General features: G+C 32.9%; 3 protein-coding genes across 3 annotated transcripts; 1 reads left to right on the forward strand and 2 right to left on the reverse strand.

The window, feature by feature from the left end:
• Window positions 1-3,437: 3,437 nt before the first annotated feature.
• Window positions 3,438-10,502, reverse strand: LOC130799938 (gamma carbonic anhydrase-like 1, mitochondrial). Its single transcript, XM_057663237.1, has 2 exons — window positions 9,908-10,502; window positions 3,438-4,059 (listed from the first exon to the last, which is right to left on the reverse strand). The coding sequence occupies exons 1-2, from the start codon at window positions 10,422-10,424 to the stop codon at window positions 3,683-3,685; spliced, it is 894 nt and encodes a 297-aa protein (XP_057519220.1). The 5' UTR covers window positions 10,425-10,502; the 3' UTR covers window positions 3,438-3,682.
• Window positions 10,503-11,030: 528 nt separating this feature from the next.
• LOC130799939 (uncharacterized) lies at window positions 11,031-14,036 on the forward strand. The gene has a single exon (XM_057663238.1). The coding sequence runs from the start codon at window positions 11,463-11,465 to the stop codon at window positions 11,955-11,957; it is 495 nt and encodes a 164-aa protein (XP_057519221.1). The 5' UTR covers window positions 11,031-11,462; the 3' UTR covers window positions 11,958-14,036.
• Window positions 14,037-14,241: 205 nt separating this feature from the next.
• Window positions 14,242-14,804, reverse strand: LOC130799940 (uncharacterized). Its single transcript, XM_057663239.1, has one exon. It carries the CDS (start codon window positions 14,653-14,655, stop codon window positions 14,446-14,448), a length of 210 nt encoding a protein of 69 aa, XP_057519222.1. The 5' UTR covers window positions 14,656-14,804; the 3' UTR covers window positions 14,242-14,445.
• Between the last annotated feature and the right edge of the window lie 1,539 nt (window positions 14,805-16,343).

Consider the following 16,343-nt stretch of genomic DNA (forward strand, 5'->3'; position numbering starts at 1 on the left):
AATTGGGTTATAACTTATAATCGTCGGCTTAAACTTTTAATTGAGTTGATTGCTTGACAAAATATCGAGTTAATTGCAATTAATGAGGTAAGCTAAGAAGATTAGGGTTGAAGATGTTGGAATGGCTCAATCAAGTTAAGGTTCATCCAATGTTTAAAAAGAAAGTGGGTGATTTTAGTTTGATTGAGCCGTGCCAATATCAACTCATCTTCACTTTGCCACTTCTTTAATTCTCTCTTCTTTTAAATTCTTTAGCAGTAATATCTCCGTTTTAAAATACTTGCAATTGATATTCACATATTATACGAAAAAATGTTACTATAAACGGTAAGTATATCCTTCTATGTTTTGAGTTTCCATGCATTTTAGTTACAGGTTTAAAGCAAGCAATGCAACATGGCTATTTGAAGAACTTCTATATTGAATGTTTTTTAAAATATTAACTTTTTTTTTAGGTAATTAATCATTGCAAAACGAGAATTTTGGATTAGCATGATAATTGAGATTTTTCTTTGTATTCTTGTAATAAAAGTTCGATTCTCATCATCTATAAAAAGAATTAATTTTCTTTTCTTGCCTATAGAAGTTTTTCGTTTAGCCTACCTCTAATAACAAAAAAAATTGCTAGCTGAGATTATGAGTTAGCCTATTAATTGACGCGTTATTCTTTGACCCTATGAAAAAGACTAAATCCCTCACACCCTTGTATATTGTTGCAAGCCGAAAATGGATAGAAGTACTTCAAGTTTTAGGATATTAATAATAAGATGGAGGAGTTTTATATATTTTTTAGCAAATAATATTGATATCTTTTAGAATATCTTTATGATAATAATTTCAAATAATAAAAGTGAATACGATGGATCATTTTTAAAAAGTTTTAAAGGTAGATTATTATTTAATTTGAATAGTAAGTTAAGGCTCTTTGAAGAAGTAAACCGAGAATTTTAAATTGTAATTTTGTTTTTTACATTCTCTAAAGTAACAATTATGAATTCTTCAAATATAATTTCTACTTTTAAAAAGGAAAATATTTATACTTATAACTTATTATTTGTTGAAATTTATTTTAATTTATCCAAAGACACATAATTAAGTCTCATATGTTTGTATGATTGTGCATAGGTCTCTATAATGAATGAATAATGTTTTATTAATTGCTTTGTATATTATATCCATTTCTAAACAACATTATTCCATCTTCAATACATGCTTTATAAGCATTACTCTTTTTTCTTATTAGTTTGCTACATACAATTACACAACAAGTTCATGCAGCTGATACATGTACATTTATACATTATCTTCATGTTTGTGATACTTTGTTTGAACATATAATATGTTGTTAAATTTGATTAGTTTTTCTAATAAATTTTCGAACTTTAACAAAATTTGACTGAGGAGTATTTGTTATTTCATATTAAACTAAGCAAGTTTTAGATTGTTAACGAAAATGAAAGAAGCAAAAAGAAACTCTCGTGAAAATGGGAGAGTTAAGGTATTTCGATCCAGATAGTATTTTTATTCAGATGTGATTGTTTAAGCCAAAAGGGTATTTTGTGGTTGACAAATCTTTTAAATATCATTTTGAAGATAACTAGGATGTCAGAGGAATAAAGGAGAAGCACACTTAATGTTTTATGTGGGAACTATAAGGGGATTAAACTTATGCTCCATACGAATACTCATTGAAGCTGTGAGAGAGAATAAAAAGGAGGAGACAATTGAGAAAAACAATAATCAAAGAGAATCAATTCGAGTTTATGTCAGGTTGATCCATTACAAAAGATATTCATGTACCGAAGAGGTTAATGAAGAAGTAAAGGGAAAGAAAGGAGGATTTGCATATTGTGTTCATTGATATGAAGAAGGCTTATGATAGGTACCATAGATTATATATGGGATAGCCTCGAGGTTAACTGAATATTGTTGAGGTTTTTTAAGGCAATACAAGACATGTACGATAGACTCATGATTTGCACTTAGTCATATGTGGGGGTGATTGAGTCTTTTTTGGTAGAAGTGGGTTTTTGCATTAGGAATCGACCCTCAACTTTTTCTCATTTTCTATAATACTTAATGGGTTGTTTTATTCATAAATGTATTCCTTGGTATATGCTATTCGTTAACGATGTTGTGCTTGCACATGAAACATGTAAAATGTAAATAAAGTGAATGTAGTTCATGTATAAACATACAACTTTTAAGAAAATATCATTTTTCAGAGTTTCAACTGATGGATCGTGATGAAATTTGGTCAACATGTTGAAAATACATTTAGTTTATTATAAACGATTAAATCGTCATTTGGAGCTTTGATTTGACTTTGCTCATAGGATCGTAAAAGAAATTTCATAATGTTCTTTTCTTCTCGGTAGCATATGCCACTAGATGCTCTTTAACTAGATCAGCCCACCGATATGATCTCAAGATCCTCTTCTAAGTTGCACATTTACCTTGAACTATGTCTTCTAGTGAGATTTGATTCAGGTTAAAGGATCCAATTTTGCTACAATATGAAGTAACTTTAGAGAACCATCAATGTTAAGGCCTTAGGATCACCTTTATGCCTTATTTCAATTTCCTACCAAGGTCGAGTGAGATGTCACTCACCAAGGCTCCTAAATCGCACACATCTTCCCAAATAAAGACTTTGCAAATTACGTTTGTTTTTTCACAAATTTTATCTTATAATTTGAATGTCAATATCTATACATATCACATAAAAAATTATTAAAATAATTGTAAAATTTTGTACGTCAAGATCAATGTAACAAGATGATGTAGTTAAACTTTTTTATATTCATTGAAAACATTTAAATTTCTCTTTTTGTATGGAATATTTCAAACATAACCAATAAAGTAAAAAAATCGAAAAATTATTTAATATTATCATGAAATACTTCCTTTCATCTTAATCTTTCTTCCCATTTGGATATGGGAAGGAACCACCCATTAAAATAGTTATTGATTAGAATAAGTAATGACTATTGTTGCTTAAATCATATAAAAAGGTAAAGAAGTTTAATAAAAAGAGGAAAGAATTATAATAAGGGAAGGGGTAACATTAATGTAAATTGTGAGGTTAATACTTGTTGGTAAAAATATGTTAGACAAATTAAATTATTTTTGTCTAAATAAATGTCTCAAAATGAAAAGATTTATAATGAAAAAAATTGGGAATTTTTCATTTGAATAAAATAAAAAAACAAATAAAAACAAAAGAGTACTAATTATGTTTCAAATCCCACTTAATTTATTCACAAGTCTCATAGAAACATAAGTTTCATGATTCAAAGTTCAAACCATATAATTAATTAATGTTTTTTGAAGCAAGGTTTTGGATTTTTGATGCACAATTAGCGCTCCACTTTCTTTAGCCAATCATGTGATAGAAAAAAAATGGTATGTTGAGATCATCCCACTAAGTATGGCACTTCAGCTATAAAGCAAGGATTTATATAAATCAAAGCCTCAAATTAATGAAGCAAAATCACTACAAAATACTACATGGAAAAATCCATGTTTCATTTGTATATCATCGTTTCGACACTTTACTAGAACTTTTCGGAAAATACAGAGCTCAAAAATCATGTTAAACGAGTTATACATATACTACGCTTATTTCGGAGATGATGAAGATTATACCATGAACTTGAAAATGTCCTAAACAAAAATTGATTCAAATATTAAGTCCCAACTTCTTCTTTAGCTTCTCGACCTCCAAATATACAGTCGAGTATGGGAGGTACTCGGAAAAGTAACTTTTGCTCAGGTCGTTGATAGCAACAGCAAGCTTAGGGATCTCTAGGGTCTCTTCATGAGTCAATGTTCTCACGAATCTGGCAGGATTACCAGCCCAGAGTTCACCGGTAGGAATCCTTCTTCCAGGAGGAACCACAGAACTCGCTTCAAGGATCGAATGAGTCTCTATCAACGAACCTTCCATCAGAATAGAGTGTTGTCCTATGATGCATTCTGGCTCTATTGTGCATGATCTCAAGAGACAGTATGCACCAACGGTCACGAATCTATCAATGGATGTCTCAGCCGGTAAACCTGACAAGTGCAAATACAACAAGATAAAGCAAAAATTTCTACGCTTATTCATTAATCATTATAATTAGAGGTGTCAAAACAGATCCGATGACCCAAAATTTACAAGAACCCGATTTGAACCGACTTAAAAAATGAAGTACAATTATGTCAAAAGCAATATGAACACAAAACCCAATTTCAAACCGATTGAAACACCTTACCCGAAATCAACCTGATGACCCGAATGAACACCTCTAATTATAATGATACCCTAAAAGACAAGTCACGCAATAAGAGAGCGACGAGCAAGGGACAAATAGGCCAATCCGAATCACACCATCCTTGCAAGGATAAGTCATTATCTAGACTAAGAAGTATACCTCGACCCTAAGGCGTAAGTGCCCTTTAAATATTGAACAACTCGCAATCCTGCTTCCTAATGCTCTTGCCAGTTGGCAAGGTGAAAGCAAATACAAAAGGACAGAAGAAAATAGTGCTAGTTCATACACATTGTTCAATTTAGATTCACCGTTGGATAAGAATTCAAATAAGAATCTAAATAAAGGCACCTGAGGGTGGGTGGGACTGCGGGAGGCCAACATTTGAAATTCAGAATTTGTAGAATACGGGCGAAGCTGCAGTCCATTTCCCACTAGAAGTGAGTTTTACAGTTTTTGAGCTATAAAGCAGTTCAAACAGTGGTGTAACAGTCATCTTTGGAAAGTTCAATGTTCACAGAAACCACAGGCAGTTATACATAAAAACACCAAAAATATTTCCTGAAGATCCTAAATCAAAACTACAGATCAAAAATCATCATCATCACACCCAATGTCCCGCTTGATAGCAGGGTCTGGGTAAGGGAAGGTGACGGACAATCCATACCCGTACTCCCTTCACAAGGATGACTAGAGGAAAGGAGTCGATTCTCGTACATCATTACAACTGCCCAGTGGGTGACTTGATGGTGTTTAATACACAGAATCAAATAATTTTGAATGGATCATTTTGGTTAAAATGAAAAATGCAACTTCTTTAGGCAGGATCAAGTGGCATGTTTGTACTCACCTTAACCCACCTTCAAGGCTCCAATACAAAATAGAACCCTAACTGCGTTACCAAAATTAAGTGAAAAAATAGGTTCGCATTACTACACGAAGAAGGATGGAAATATAGACCAAAATTAGCTGAATTTGGGGCCTTCAAGCAGCTAGCCTCAGTTGAACTCAAAATTCACAAATCAATACTTGAACCAATAGATGATTCAACGCGAAAATATAGATCACGCAGAAACTCTACTATTTTAAATTAAAAGAACCTTGACACATTTTCTTCAACTAAGTGGTGTGAAACAAAGGAAGATAGGAGAAAATGTCAGAAATTTACAAAAATATCTATACTTAGTTGTTTTTTCACTATTTCTTTAAGATTGAAATCGAGGACTTTGCTTTCTCTCTTTGTACTCATTATTGAAGAGCTTCATATAGCACCTCTAGCAATGATTAGGTAGATGAATAAAGAAACCCTTGGATATTGTTTGAGTTCGAAAGGGAAAAATTTATAGGTCAAATTATGGTTAACAGGCCAGACCCGCCACAAAACACAACCATTCTAATCCTCTTTCACATTCATTCATGAGCAGGTAGCTCTAAAAATGCGATAATGAATGGACCTTTAAAACTTATTAGAGCATATACTTCAAACTCTCTTAAAACAAGGAACATTCCTGATTTCTACACCTTACAGATCAAGGACTTCCTCAGCAACAGGATATCATATCCATCAGCAAGAACAAAAGCTACAAGTAATGCGTATTTGCCTGCAACTCTGCCTCACATTGAATACTCGGACAACACTACAGATTATTTTAATGTAACTTTAGGCTTGCATCAAGCCAACTTTATCCGAACATAAGGGGTCGGGTACCAAAACAAATCAACGCAAGCGATAAATGTTGTACAAACACTGATGGTGATGTGAAACAATGAACCTTAATATACCATATAAACCTACGATACTTTCACATAAACCAAATCAATTCAAAGCCTTACAAAACCATGATGAGCAGCTTGAGTTCCATGTTGTTATTAGGGAATGAAATATACATCATATACAACATTCTATTAAATATTAACCCAAAGTCATTAAGTGGCGCTCACTTAGACGGTGTTTGGAAGGTCCTATGTATGCAACCTTAATCTTGTAAAAATAAAAAGGAATTTTATTGACCCTTGAAAGCAAACATCTCTAACTTCACAAGGTCAAATGTACTACCTACACTCCTCATTAAATGCTACAGTTGTACTTTTAACGCTATACATAGGTTATTGTCCTAAGTTCTCTCGTTAATTTGTAAGAAATTATATAATCAATCAATATCTTGTTCAACTCGTCTAAAAAATGTACTTTTCAAATATCAAATTTCAAATAGGACCAGAGGAAATACATGAGTAAACAAGTCATTTTACTATATTTCATTATAGCCAAAATTTGTGTTTGTCTCGGTGTTTTTGTGTCTCCAAAATCTTAGGCATTGACGAACCTGAAAACACTTGTTGAGAACTAACGCTTACATAGCTCTAGCCTAAACATGTGGCTTGGCCAAACTTATGTCAAGGATTAAAAATCACTACTACAAGGTGTTCTTTAGGGTAGGTAGAATTTAACATGCACAACTAAAATATCCACTCTTACCCTTTTTAATTTACAAGATTGATATATCAATTGTGTAAGATAGTGATTCACATCATTAAAATGTGATGTGATATAGTCAGATACCCCGACAAATCTTCAAGTAGGAATGATCATTTTAGGGTCCAAATCAGGTCTGGACTCGACCCTTATCTGAAACCTAATTTTAGGGTCGGGTCCAAATTTGGAAGATAATCTTAAGGTTCTAAACAATTGGACCGGGATCTGAACTCCGTCCGAGAGACCCTAAAAAATATTTTCATAAGTAGATTTTAAGGGTCTAAAATCAAGATTCAAGATCCGCAAATTTTCTATTAGACTTGGACCTTATGGTTAAAAGAAATAGGCACATGCCTTTAAAATAGAGTAGGATCCAACAAGGTGCTAGTAGGATCTTGGACCTTTACCCATTCCTATCATCAATCAAGAATGCCAAAGTCTCAATCCCATACCAAAAAAAGTAACCTGAGAGAATGTCGCTATCAAAGATTGTATATTATTTGGCAAAATTAACACTAATCAACAATTAATAAAATCAATTTTTAATGATCATCTTCGATAACTCTTCTCTTTCATTCATTCATTCCTATGTATAATTATATACTCTTGAAAATTAAAACTTTTCATATTATTTTTTACTCCGGTGCAAGTCATATTTCAACTAGCTCTTCTCCTAAGCTCCTTAATTTTCCAAAGTTCTAATTTTCTAGCGCATTTTGAGGTCTTCTTTGCACATGAATAACCAAAGGTAAACAATTTTCTAATTTTCTCTTCAAGCAACTAACAACTTTCATATGTCTTCTTCATTTTTGATTTTATTCTATAGAGTATGTCCACTCATTCATCTTTAAAATACACATCTCACCTACCTCTATATTCCTATAACAATCTCTTTTAAAAGCTAAACAATTCTTACCCAAATAGTAGTGCTAGTCTAATGACAGTCTAATAGAAATTTCCTTTTAACCTTATAGGCACACCTCAATAAAATTTACCCACAATGAGTCTTGCACTTAATATCTTGATCAATATCTTATCTTCAATGGACAAACAAAGAAAAAATAAAGTTACCACTTTAAGACCTTCAACTTTTTGGATCAAGGCTAGTTTGCATCAAATCGATATAGAGTTGAAATCTTATGATTGCACGCCAAATATTCAGAACATGTTTTTGGGTTGGGTCACTTATCGATGCAATTGAATTCCATATGAACAAGCAATGTATACCTCAATTTGCAGGGTTTTAGTCTTTTAGAATTTAGATGGTAAAGAAAATGATCTTTCCTTCTTGAGTAGCAAGATAATGAGCAAAGTTATGAAAATGAGTGAAACAAAATAAAGGAGAGAATATTTTTACTTGTGGAGAACGGAGATATCATCAAATCAAGAAAAACGAGAAGAAACTTAGTGAACTAAATAACTTAGAGGTGCATAAGGAAGCTTGGTATTGCCTACTTGAGGGCTTGGAGGAAAGTTCGTACTTCCTTGTGGCATACGTAGGAGTATACAAATTTACTCTGAGAAACATTATAGGCTCCAAAAGCCACTTGAAATCATAAACCTTATATACAACTTTCTCAACAAAAAAAGGAAATTACTTCACCTAATCACCTCTAGAGCTTGATTAATATACAAGATCTGCTTATGACCCAGAAGGCAAGAAACCTATCCTATTCAAACTTTCACTTTGCTTCTTATGTAGGATACTCAACCCGTTGTGATTCAGCATACATATAATGCCAAAAATGTGAAATATTTATGTAAATAACCAAATGTATCACTCTGATAGTAATATCTAACACAACAGTAAAGTTTTAGTAACAAAGCCAGAGAAAATGGATTATTAAGTTGAAAAAAGAATTGAAGGATAGATGGTGATCCTGAGAACCTCTTGATTGTCAAAGATATCATCACATGTCATGCCACATTAGTCATGTACAACTCCAAACAAAGATGGCAAGTAAAAATAATAGAACACTTGTTATAAAAGGAAGATGAGCAAGCAAAATCTTGTGCTTGTATCTAATCTCAGATTCATCCAAAGGAAGAGCACAAAAGAATGACTCCAATAACCACAGATAGGTTATGCCCATAACCTTCAGATAACCTTCAAAGTCAATGGAAGCGCCCAAGTTCTAATTGTTTATCCTGAATCCAAATGTCAAAGTTAATGAATTATTATCCAGGTAAGTGAGGTAATATCTCTGACAGGTCAGAGTTCTGAATTTCAAATGCCCAAGATCAAAGCCTAACCCATATCCAATATTGAAAAAAAACATTGAAGGCTAGGTGTCCATTTACTTTTAACTGGAAATGAGGAGTTTCCGAACTTACGACATCGTCCTAGCAAGTATTGAACATAAAACTAAGAAATTAACATTTGTAGGCCAAAACCAAAACCTCAAACGTACATATCCATCTGATTTCCAAGACTAATACTTGCTGTTATGAAAGTAACAAAACCTCATAGATATAAATTTCAGCAGTTTTATCATTACCCCCATTACGGTAAAGAAGCACTTCCACACAAGTCATAACAACAATGTCTAATTTGTGAATGGCAGTTCCGAGGTGAAATGAGGGGTGCTTAAGGTATGCCATGGCCCCCTTTTGAATTTTCCTTTTCGGATATGAAATTGGCCCCTCCAACGACTATGGTCCGGCTTTTCAACCTCAACCATCTAAAATACAACTTTAATATGCCTTGTTAGCCCTCCTTCACCTAGAAATTGCCTTAGTGTGACATTCAATTCAGCCCATTACAAGCTAAATTGAAAAGGGAAAACTAAGTGTAATTAATCACCCAACAATTGATAATAACTTTTGAATTAACCTTCTCCAATATCGATTTTGGCCCCTTCGGCAACTATGGTCTAGCTTTTCGACATCCCCATCCCATCTAAAATACCATAGATTGCCTGTTTAGCCCCTTTACCTAAAAGTCCGGCTTGGCCGCCGGTTAAATGTGACAATCAGTTCAGCCCATTACAAGCCAAAGTTCAAAAGAGGGTAGTAAGAATAATTGTTTTTTTGATATTAGTACTATACTATGTATAATAAACACCCAACAATTGATAATAACAATCACATAATTTGATGTGCACCTGCGATTTTTCACATTAATTTTACAGATAATTGAAAGATACTATAAAATCAAATGGGGCAAAAGTAAGAAAACCTGTAGGAGAAGACCAGGCAGCATGAAGAACAGACTTTTCCTGAACATTAGAGCAAAATCCAACAGTAATTTTGTTAAGATCGCCACGAAGAACAGAGCCATTCCAAACGGAAGCACCATCGCAGACAGTAACCTGACCAGCAAGGACAACATTAGGAGCAACATAGGCATCAACAGCAATCTTAGGGTTCCATTGACCTAAAGGAATCATCAATCTCTGTCCTCTATAGTCCCATTTCACTCGATCTGGTGATTCAATTATCTGTATCTTTGGAGAATGTTGCTGGGATTGCACGGCTGAGGTTGCGGCGGTTGAAAGGGAGCGGAGGGGAAGTGAAAGTTTTAGGGCGTTTCTTGATAGCCGAGCTAATGCCGCCATTGTTGATGGAGTTAGAGAGGGGAGAATGGTGGACGGGGCCTGCTTTTCTGGGCAAGAAATGTGTTGCGGTGTTGGAAGAAAGTAAGATCGTCGTGGTCGAGCCAATCCTTGGTCAAATGAATCTAAATTTGGGTCCATCTAGAGATAAAGTTGAGACTAAATCCGATTTTAATTCGACTCAATTCAAAAAAAATTGCTCATTTCAAGCTCGAGGAAATCAAGTTCAAATTAGAATTCAATTAATAATTCATCTTCAAGTTGAAGTCTGAACAAAATCAGTTCTCATAAAAAATTTTAATTTAATTTTCTAGTTTATTTTAGGCAAATTTATACGTTTTAGGGTTGATATAAACATAAACATGTGTCTATTTTGACAATTGTTTATGCATTCATCCTTAGTGGTTGTGTTGTTAAGCCTCATCATAGTTGGGCTTTCCTCGATAAAACAACAATGTTGAAAATATGTTGTAACTATATAAAAGACATTATTGTTGTGAGTTTACGTATTGTTATTTTATAGATATTTGTGAGAATCATAACCTATTCAAATTATTAGGTTGAAATGGTCGAATTATATTTCATATATTAATGGATGTTTATACTAAATTTCAAAATATGTAGTCAATTAGGATGATCACGACATTCATTTTTCAAAAAATTTATTTACTTTAATATTCTATATTTTGTCTTTTTGTGGTATTTCCAAATAACCGTTATTGTTTAGAATTTTCTAGTTTATCCATTACTCCTCCAAAAAAAATGAGAAATTTTTTAATTAACAACAAAAATCCCATCCGTTAAAATAACAGCAAAAGGATTGAATTCCTCTCACCCATTTTGCCAACTAATTGCTTATGTTGAGGAAGGACCTATCTTGGCGCCTACTATCTTCTCTATTGAGACAAAAAGTTCTATTGAAACACCACAATTTCCTACAACAATTCTATCTCCATAAAACAATTCTCCTTGGTGCATCTAAAATTTCTTACAATTTCTTCCTACGTTGGCTGGTTTTTTGTGCTTTTACCTGCCCGTTTTCAATCAAATGCATCAAGGATAAACGAAAATGGGCGAAAAATCAAACAATCATCCCTCATTTCCTGCATATTAAGAGTTATGAAACCAACCCTTTTTCTCCAAAGATTGTTTTTCTTCAGGAGAAGATAAAAAAACACGATGTTGAACCCGAGATGTTATATATGGGTCATAGCGATATTACTCTTCAGCTGCATTATTTCCGGAGGCACCTTCTTGATGCTCTACATGATCCTACCCGCGACTCCAACTACATCATATTACCCTGTTGTCGGTATTGTCCTAGTTTGTCTACCATGGTTCTTTTGGGTCCTTACCATGCTTTATCGAATCCTCTCACGGAGCCTTGGTTTTAGAATGATTTGCTGGGGAGATGGCATGCTCCCAACAGAAAGCATGCGTCAAGGCACCAGCATGGCTGAAGATGTTGGTGGGTTGGAGGATGGCAATGCAAAGAACAACACAGCTGACGGTTCCTTACAAGAAGATAACACGCGGCAGGTTCAGTTTGGAAATGCCGTGGTCCTAGGAGAGCAGGACAAGAACCCTAGCCATGAGGCATCTTATGGAGGCTCGCTTTCGTCTATAGCTTCTCATGAGAGCCAAAGTCCATTGAAGTTGTCGATGGCGTCGTGATTAAACATTGGGAGGAATAGGCAGCTTGGTGAAGTAAATGATGCAAAGCAGTCTTGATAACCTTGTAAATAATGCAATTCAGACTTTTGGGTATGGTAATTGCTTTGGATCTTGTATAAAAGTATAGAAACACCATAGATGCAGGTATACAATCCTCCCATGTCCCATCATAATCAAACCCAACAAAACAAAACAAAAAAAATACCTTTCTGAATTCTGAACATTGTATATTACTCCTGGTTTTGACCTGTAGCAAAAATAGTTTGAAAAACAATCTGCATATTTAGATACACTAGCTTCATTAGCATACAATTCTATGTTATGTCATCAAGATAGCAAATTTCGTAATTCCATCAACAGACTGAAAATAATCAATTTCAAAAGCACTTAAATTTTGGTTAGGTCGTTTGGTTGCCTCCTAATTCCCTAGCTTTTGGAATTTTGATTTCCTGGAAATTGTTTATTTTAATAGTTGTTTGTTTGATACTCCTAGTATTTTAGCAAGCATCTGAATTACTAAAGGGGTGCTGGTACTTTTAAATTTCTTTGTCAATTTCCCAAACAAAACTTACTTCCCAAGAAATTAGACAAAGGAAGTAACTTCCAAGGTATTATAATTTCCACAAAAATTTACTTTCGGTGTTAGCCAAACAAGCTTTTGAACAACGAAAATGGGTGTTAAGAACACACACTATTTGGTGTACTCTACATTGGTATAGAAATACAAGTATGATTTAGAATCACTTGGATCTTGTCTCTAGCATCCTGAGTACTGATATAGACAATTGCATTACTCCTAAACTTCGTATGCTGATATTCATATACTCCTAATTAACATCAAAACATTCCTTAGAAGGTGTGCCTCGATCCTCGTGTTTGATACTCAACATATCGAGGGAGTGTTTAGTTAGGCGGAAAATGTTTTCCTTTAGAATAAAATGACTTTTTATCTCCTTTCTTTGGTGTGCGAAGGTCGGAAAATAGTTTTCCGTGGTGGGAGAGTTTTTCTAAAGGTGAAAAAAGGGTCTTCTTTTGGAAGGAAAAAAAGCCTTATTTCCTATCTTATACCTTTAGCTTCCTTTTTCTTCCCACATCCATCTTTCCCTCTCCTTTTACATTTCCATTATTACCAACTTTTCAAATAAGGAATCAAAATCTAAACTAATCTACACTCAAAACATTTAAGTTTCCACTAAAATTGTTTTTCTTCCAACCAGACAAAGCCTCAATATTGTCATCTACACCCCGCACCATTTACATTATATGTGAGCTAGTACAATATCCATCTTTATACAAAATAATAGACCTTAATGTAACAAGTGATTTGTTAACCTCTAATGAAAACTAAATTTAGTATCTCAACCAAAGTAAATGAAACAAAACTTGACTAGGTATCCGTATGAACTAATCTAAATTCAATTCAATCCAAACCAAACCTAACCTGATCCAACTTAACCGAATATTATAAAACTAGAATTTCAGTTGTACATGTGCATATCTGATATAACGTTCATCAAAGGTTAATATCATTGATTAACGAGAAATATAACCTATTAGGAACTCAATCGAATAGCTCTATAGAGACCTTTACCATAGAAATACACCCTTCGGATGTTAAGGCACAATTATTCTATATTGTATTCATTCTTATAGCAACTTTGATTCTTTGTAGAAACTTTTAGATTACATTGCACTGTAATTAGTTTTATTGAATTTATTATTCTAAAGCTAAAAGAACAGAACCTTAGTAACTAAAAGATCCTCTTTATGTCACAATTTGAAGCCATATCAAGGAACTACTAACAGAATATTCTAACTTTCTCCTAAGGTAAATGTCCTAAAAGAACTTCTTTTGGACGAGGAAAAAGTTTCCAAAAAGGCACTGCTAATCAATGGAAAAAAGTTAGCAAATTCCATTTACATTGAACCAATTAGTACAATGTTACTATGGTCTATACACCCTGATACAAAATTCACAAATTTAAGGTGAATGAAAAGTGAAAACTTATAATCACTAAATTTTCTCAATCATATTCAAAATTAGGAGTGTAAATTCGATTTTTTTTGGTTCGGTTTGATTTTTTCACCTCAATATTAGAATCACCCAAATCTACCAATCAAATTATTGAAAAAACAGTTCAAATCATAACCCATAACCACTAATTGAATACAAAAGACTTTGCCAAAAAGTAAATAAATAATACCATTATTGAACTAAAAAGGCAATTAAAAAGAGTTTACCGATATAGAACACACCAGAACAAAGCAAAGGCAACTTTCCAGATCCAAAAGCATAATACACTTACAAATTTCCATCATCAAACGTCGAACAATTAAACCAAAATGTTCAATAAACAAAAGTACACAATCCAATTCCCCCTATTTATAAATCCGTTTTACAAGAAATCAAACGAACTACAACAAAAACAACAATACTGGTACAACAACGAAAAATAGGAAGAAAAAGGGGGAATGAGGTTAAGCAAACCTAGCCAGCATAGATATGAACACCAATAGCAATAAGGAAAATAGTGATAAGACCAAAGTAAATAATGGTGTGAACAAGTATAGAAGCACCGCTAGTTTGCATATTACCAAACTCAATGATACGACCTCTTCCTGGGATTTGAAACAGTAATCCTGGTGTTAGTAGTACGAATAACACCACCGCTATCACCACCGGCCCCCAATCCGCCATTGTTGTTCTTGAAGGTCTTCGATTGAAGCTTTGAATTTGTATTGTTTTGATTTGAGATGATTGAAAATGAACAAAAATGGAGGAGGTAGGGGGTTTCGTTGTTTGTAATTAAAGGAAGAAAAAGAGATTTTGAAATTCGATGTGTGCACGAAATACACTAACACGAAGATAGTGACAAGGATTTACGAATTGTGATGCCACATTGTTAAGTGCAAGGTGACAAGCGGTTGCACCTCGTCTTCTACAAAACTGTATATAATTAGTATATTTTACTAATTAATAATTTTAAGATTATATAATCATATTTAAACCAATCTTATAAAGATGATTTTAAAAGTTACGAAATATGAAGTTCAGTATGGTGAATTAAGATAGTGGTGTTTATAGTAATAAAAGATACTTTTAACGTAAATAGTAGACGTCGTAAAACCGTATTCAAAATTGAATAGAATAAATTTATTAAATTATACTAAAATACAAAATGAAGTAAATTATTAGGACAAAAATTTTAAGAAAAATTACCATGAATATACAATATTTTGCCTATTTTCCTATAATAATAAAAAAAAATTTAATCATGAATTATACCAACTTAGAGAAGTGTTTTCCTAGAAAATACATATCATGTTAAAAATCAAATTATATGAGATTATATGGCAAACAAATTGGGGAATTAATTAATAAAATAAAATTTGTATTATTTTAAGAAAAAACCCCTTAAATTGGTCTATTTAAAATTAATCAAAAGTTGATATTATTACAGAGAAATTAACGAAAGGTGATAAGTATTATTCATTGTAATTTTTCCAAGTTTTTATTTGTCAATTGATCAATTTTTACTCTTAACTTTGGTAAGTGATTATTTTATTTGGGAAAATGTATTTTTGTTTGCTTTTAGCTTTTGTCATTTAACTTTTGGCTGAATGGTTAATTAATTAAAATTTGTATTTTGTAAGTGATTTTTAATCTAGTTGAAAATTTGTTTTTGGTCAACTTTTAAGAATCTATTATAGTAATTTTTTTATTAATTTTTGACTTTTTAGACTTTTTTTAGTAAATACAAAAATAAGTAACGACAACTAATTTGACCATAATCATCTTTAACAACTAGCTTCAATTGACATCATTATCATCATCATACCCAGTATATCTTGTTCATAAAAATTATTATCATGGTCTAAAGCGGGATTTAAGACGGTAAACCATATCGATGGAGATGGATGCAATCAAAAAATCTAATAGCTCGAGAAAGACTTGCAAAAAGAAAAATAAATCAAAACAAACAAGATAAGACAATGCAAAAAAGCAATAGAAAACAATGCAAGATAAAAATTAAGGTTAATAACATGATCAAATAAATATAAAAGCAATCATAAATGGCAGTACAATAAATAAGGCATATGTAATAAACGTGTAGGCTTATGTGAGTAACCAAGGTCTAGAACACAAATATGATGTTTCCAACTAGTTTTATGTCTAATCAAGCCCTCTGAGAAGTGTAACTTCGCTTATGACATTCTTAATTAGCTCCACCCACGTAACTTCTCTTCCCGATCGCGATGTTTTCCTCCCTTTTTACATGCATGTTAGTATGCTTCCCTTGCACATGTTTCAACAATCTCAATTTACTTTCACACATCTTTGCAAACTTAGATGCAAGTGTGGAACTCATAACCTCTCTCTCAATG

Source organism: Amaranthus tricolor, chromosome 14 (assembly GCF_026212465.1).
Source record: "Amaranthus tricolor cultivar Red isolate AtriRed21 chromosome 14, ASM2621246v1, whole genome shotgun sequence".
NCBI classification, from domain to species: domain Eukaryota; kingdom Viridiplantae; phylum Streptophyta; class Magnoliopsida; order Caryophyllales; family Amaranthaceae; genus Amaranthus; species Amaranthus tricolor.

Bases quoted from the DNA above. Each gene is read 5' to 3' on its own strand.
- LOC130799938 (XM_057663237.1), bottom strand. From the start codon at position 10,424: ATGGACCCAAATTTAGATTCATTTGACCAAGGATTGGCTCGACCACGA. The intron at 4,060-9,907 runs GTTTTCTTACTT...TGCACTTGTCAG, and splicing joins TGCCTGGTCTTCTCCTACAG to GTTTACCGGCTGAGACATCC.
- LOC130799939 (XM_057663238.1), top strand. From the start codon at position 11,463: ATGTTGAACCCGAGATGTTATATATGGGTCATAGCGATATTACTCTTC.
- LOC130799940 (XM_057663239.1), bottom strand. From the start codon at position 14,655: ATGGCGGATTGGGGGCCGGTGGTGATAGCGGTGGTGTTATTCGTACTA.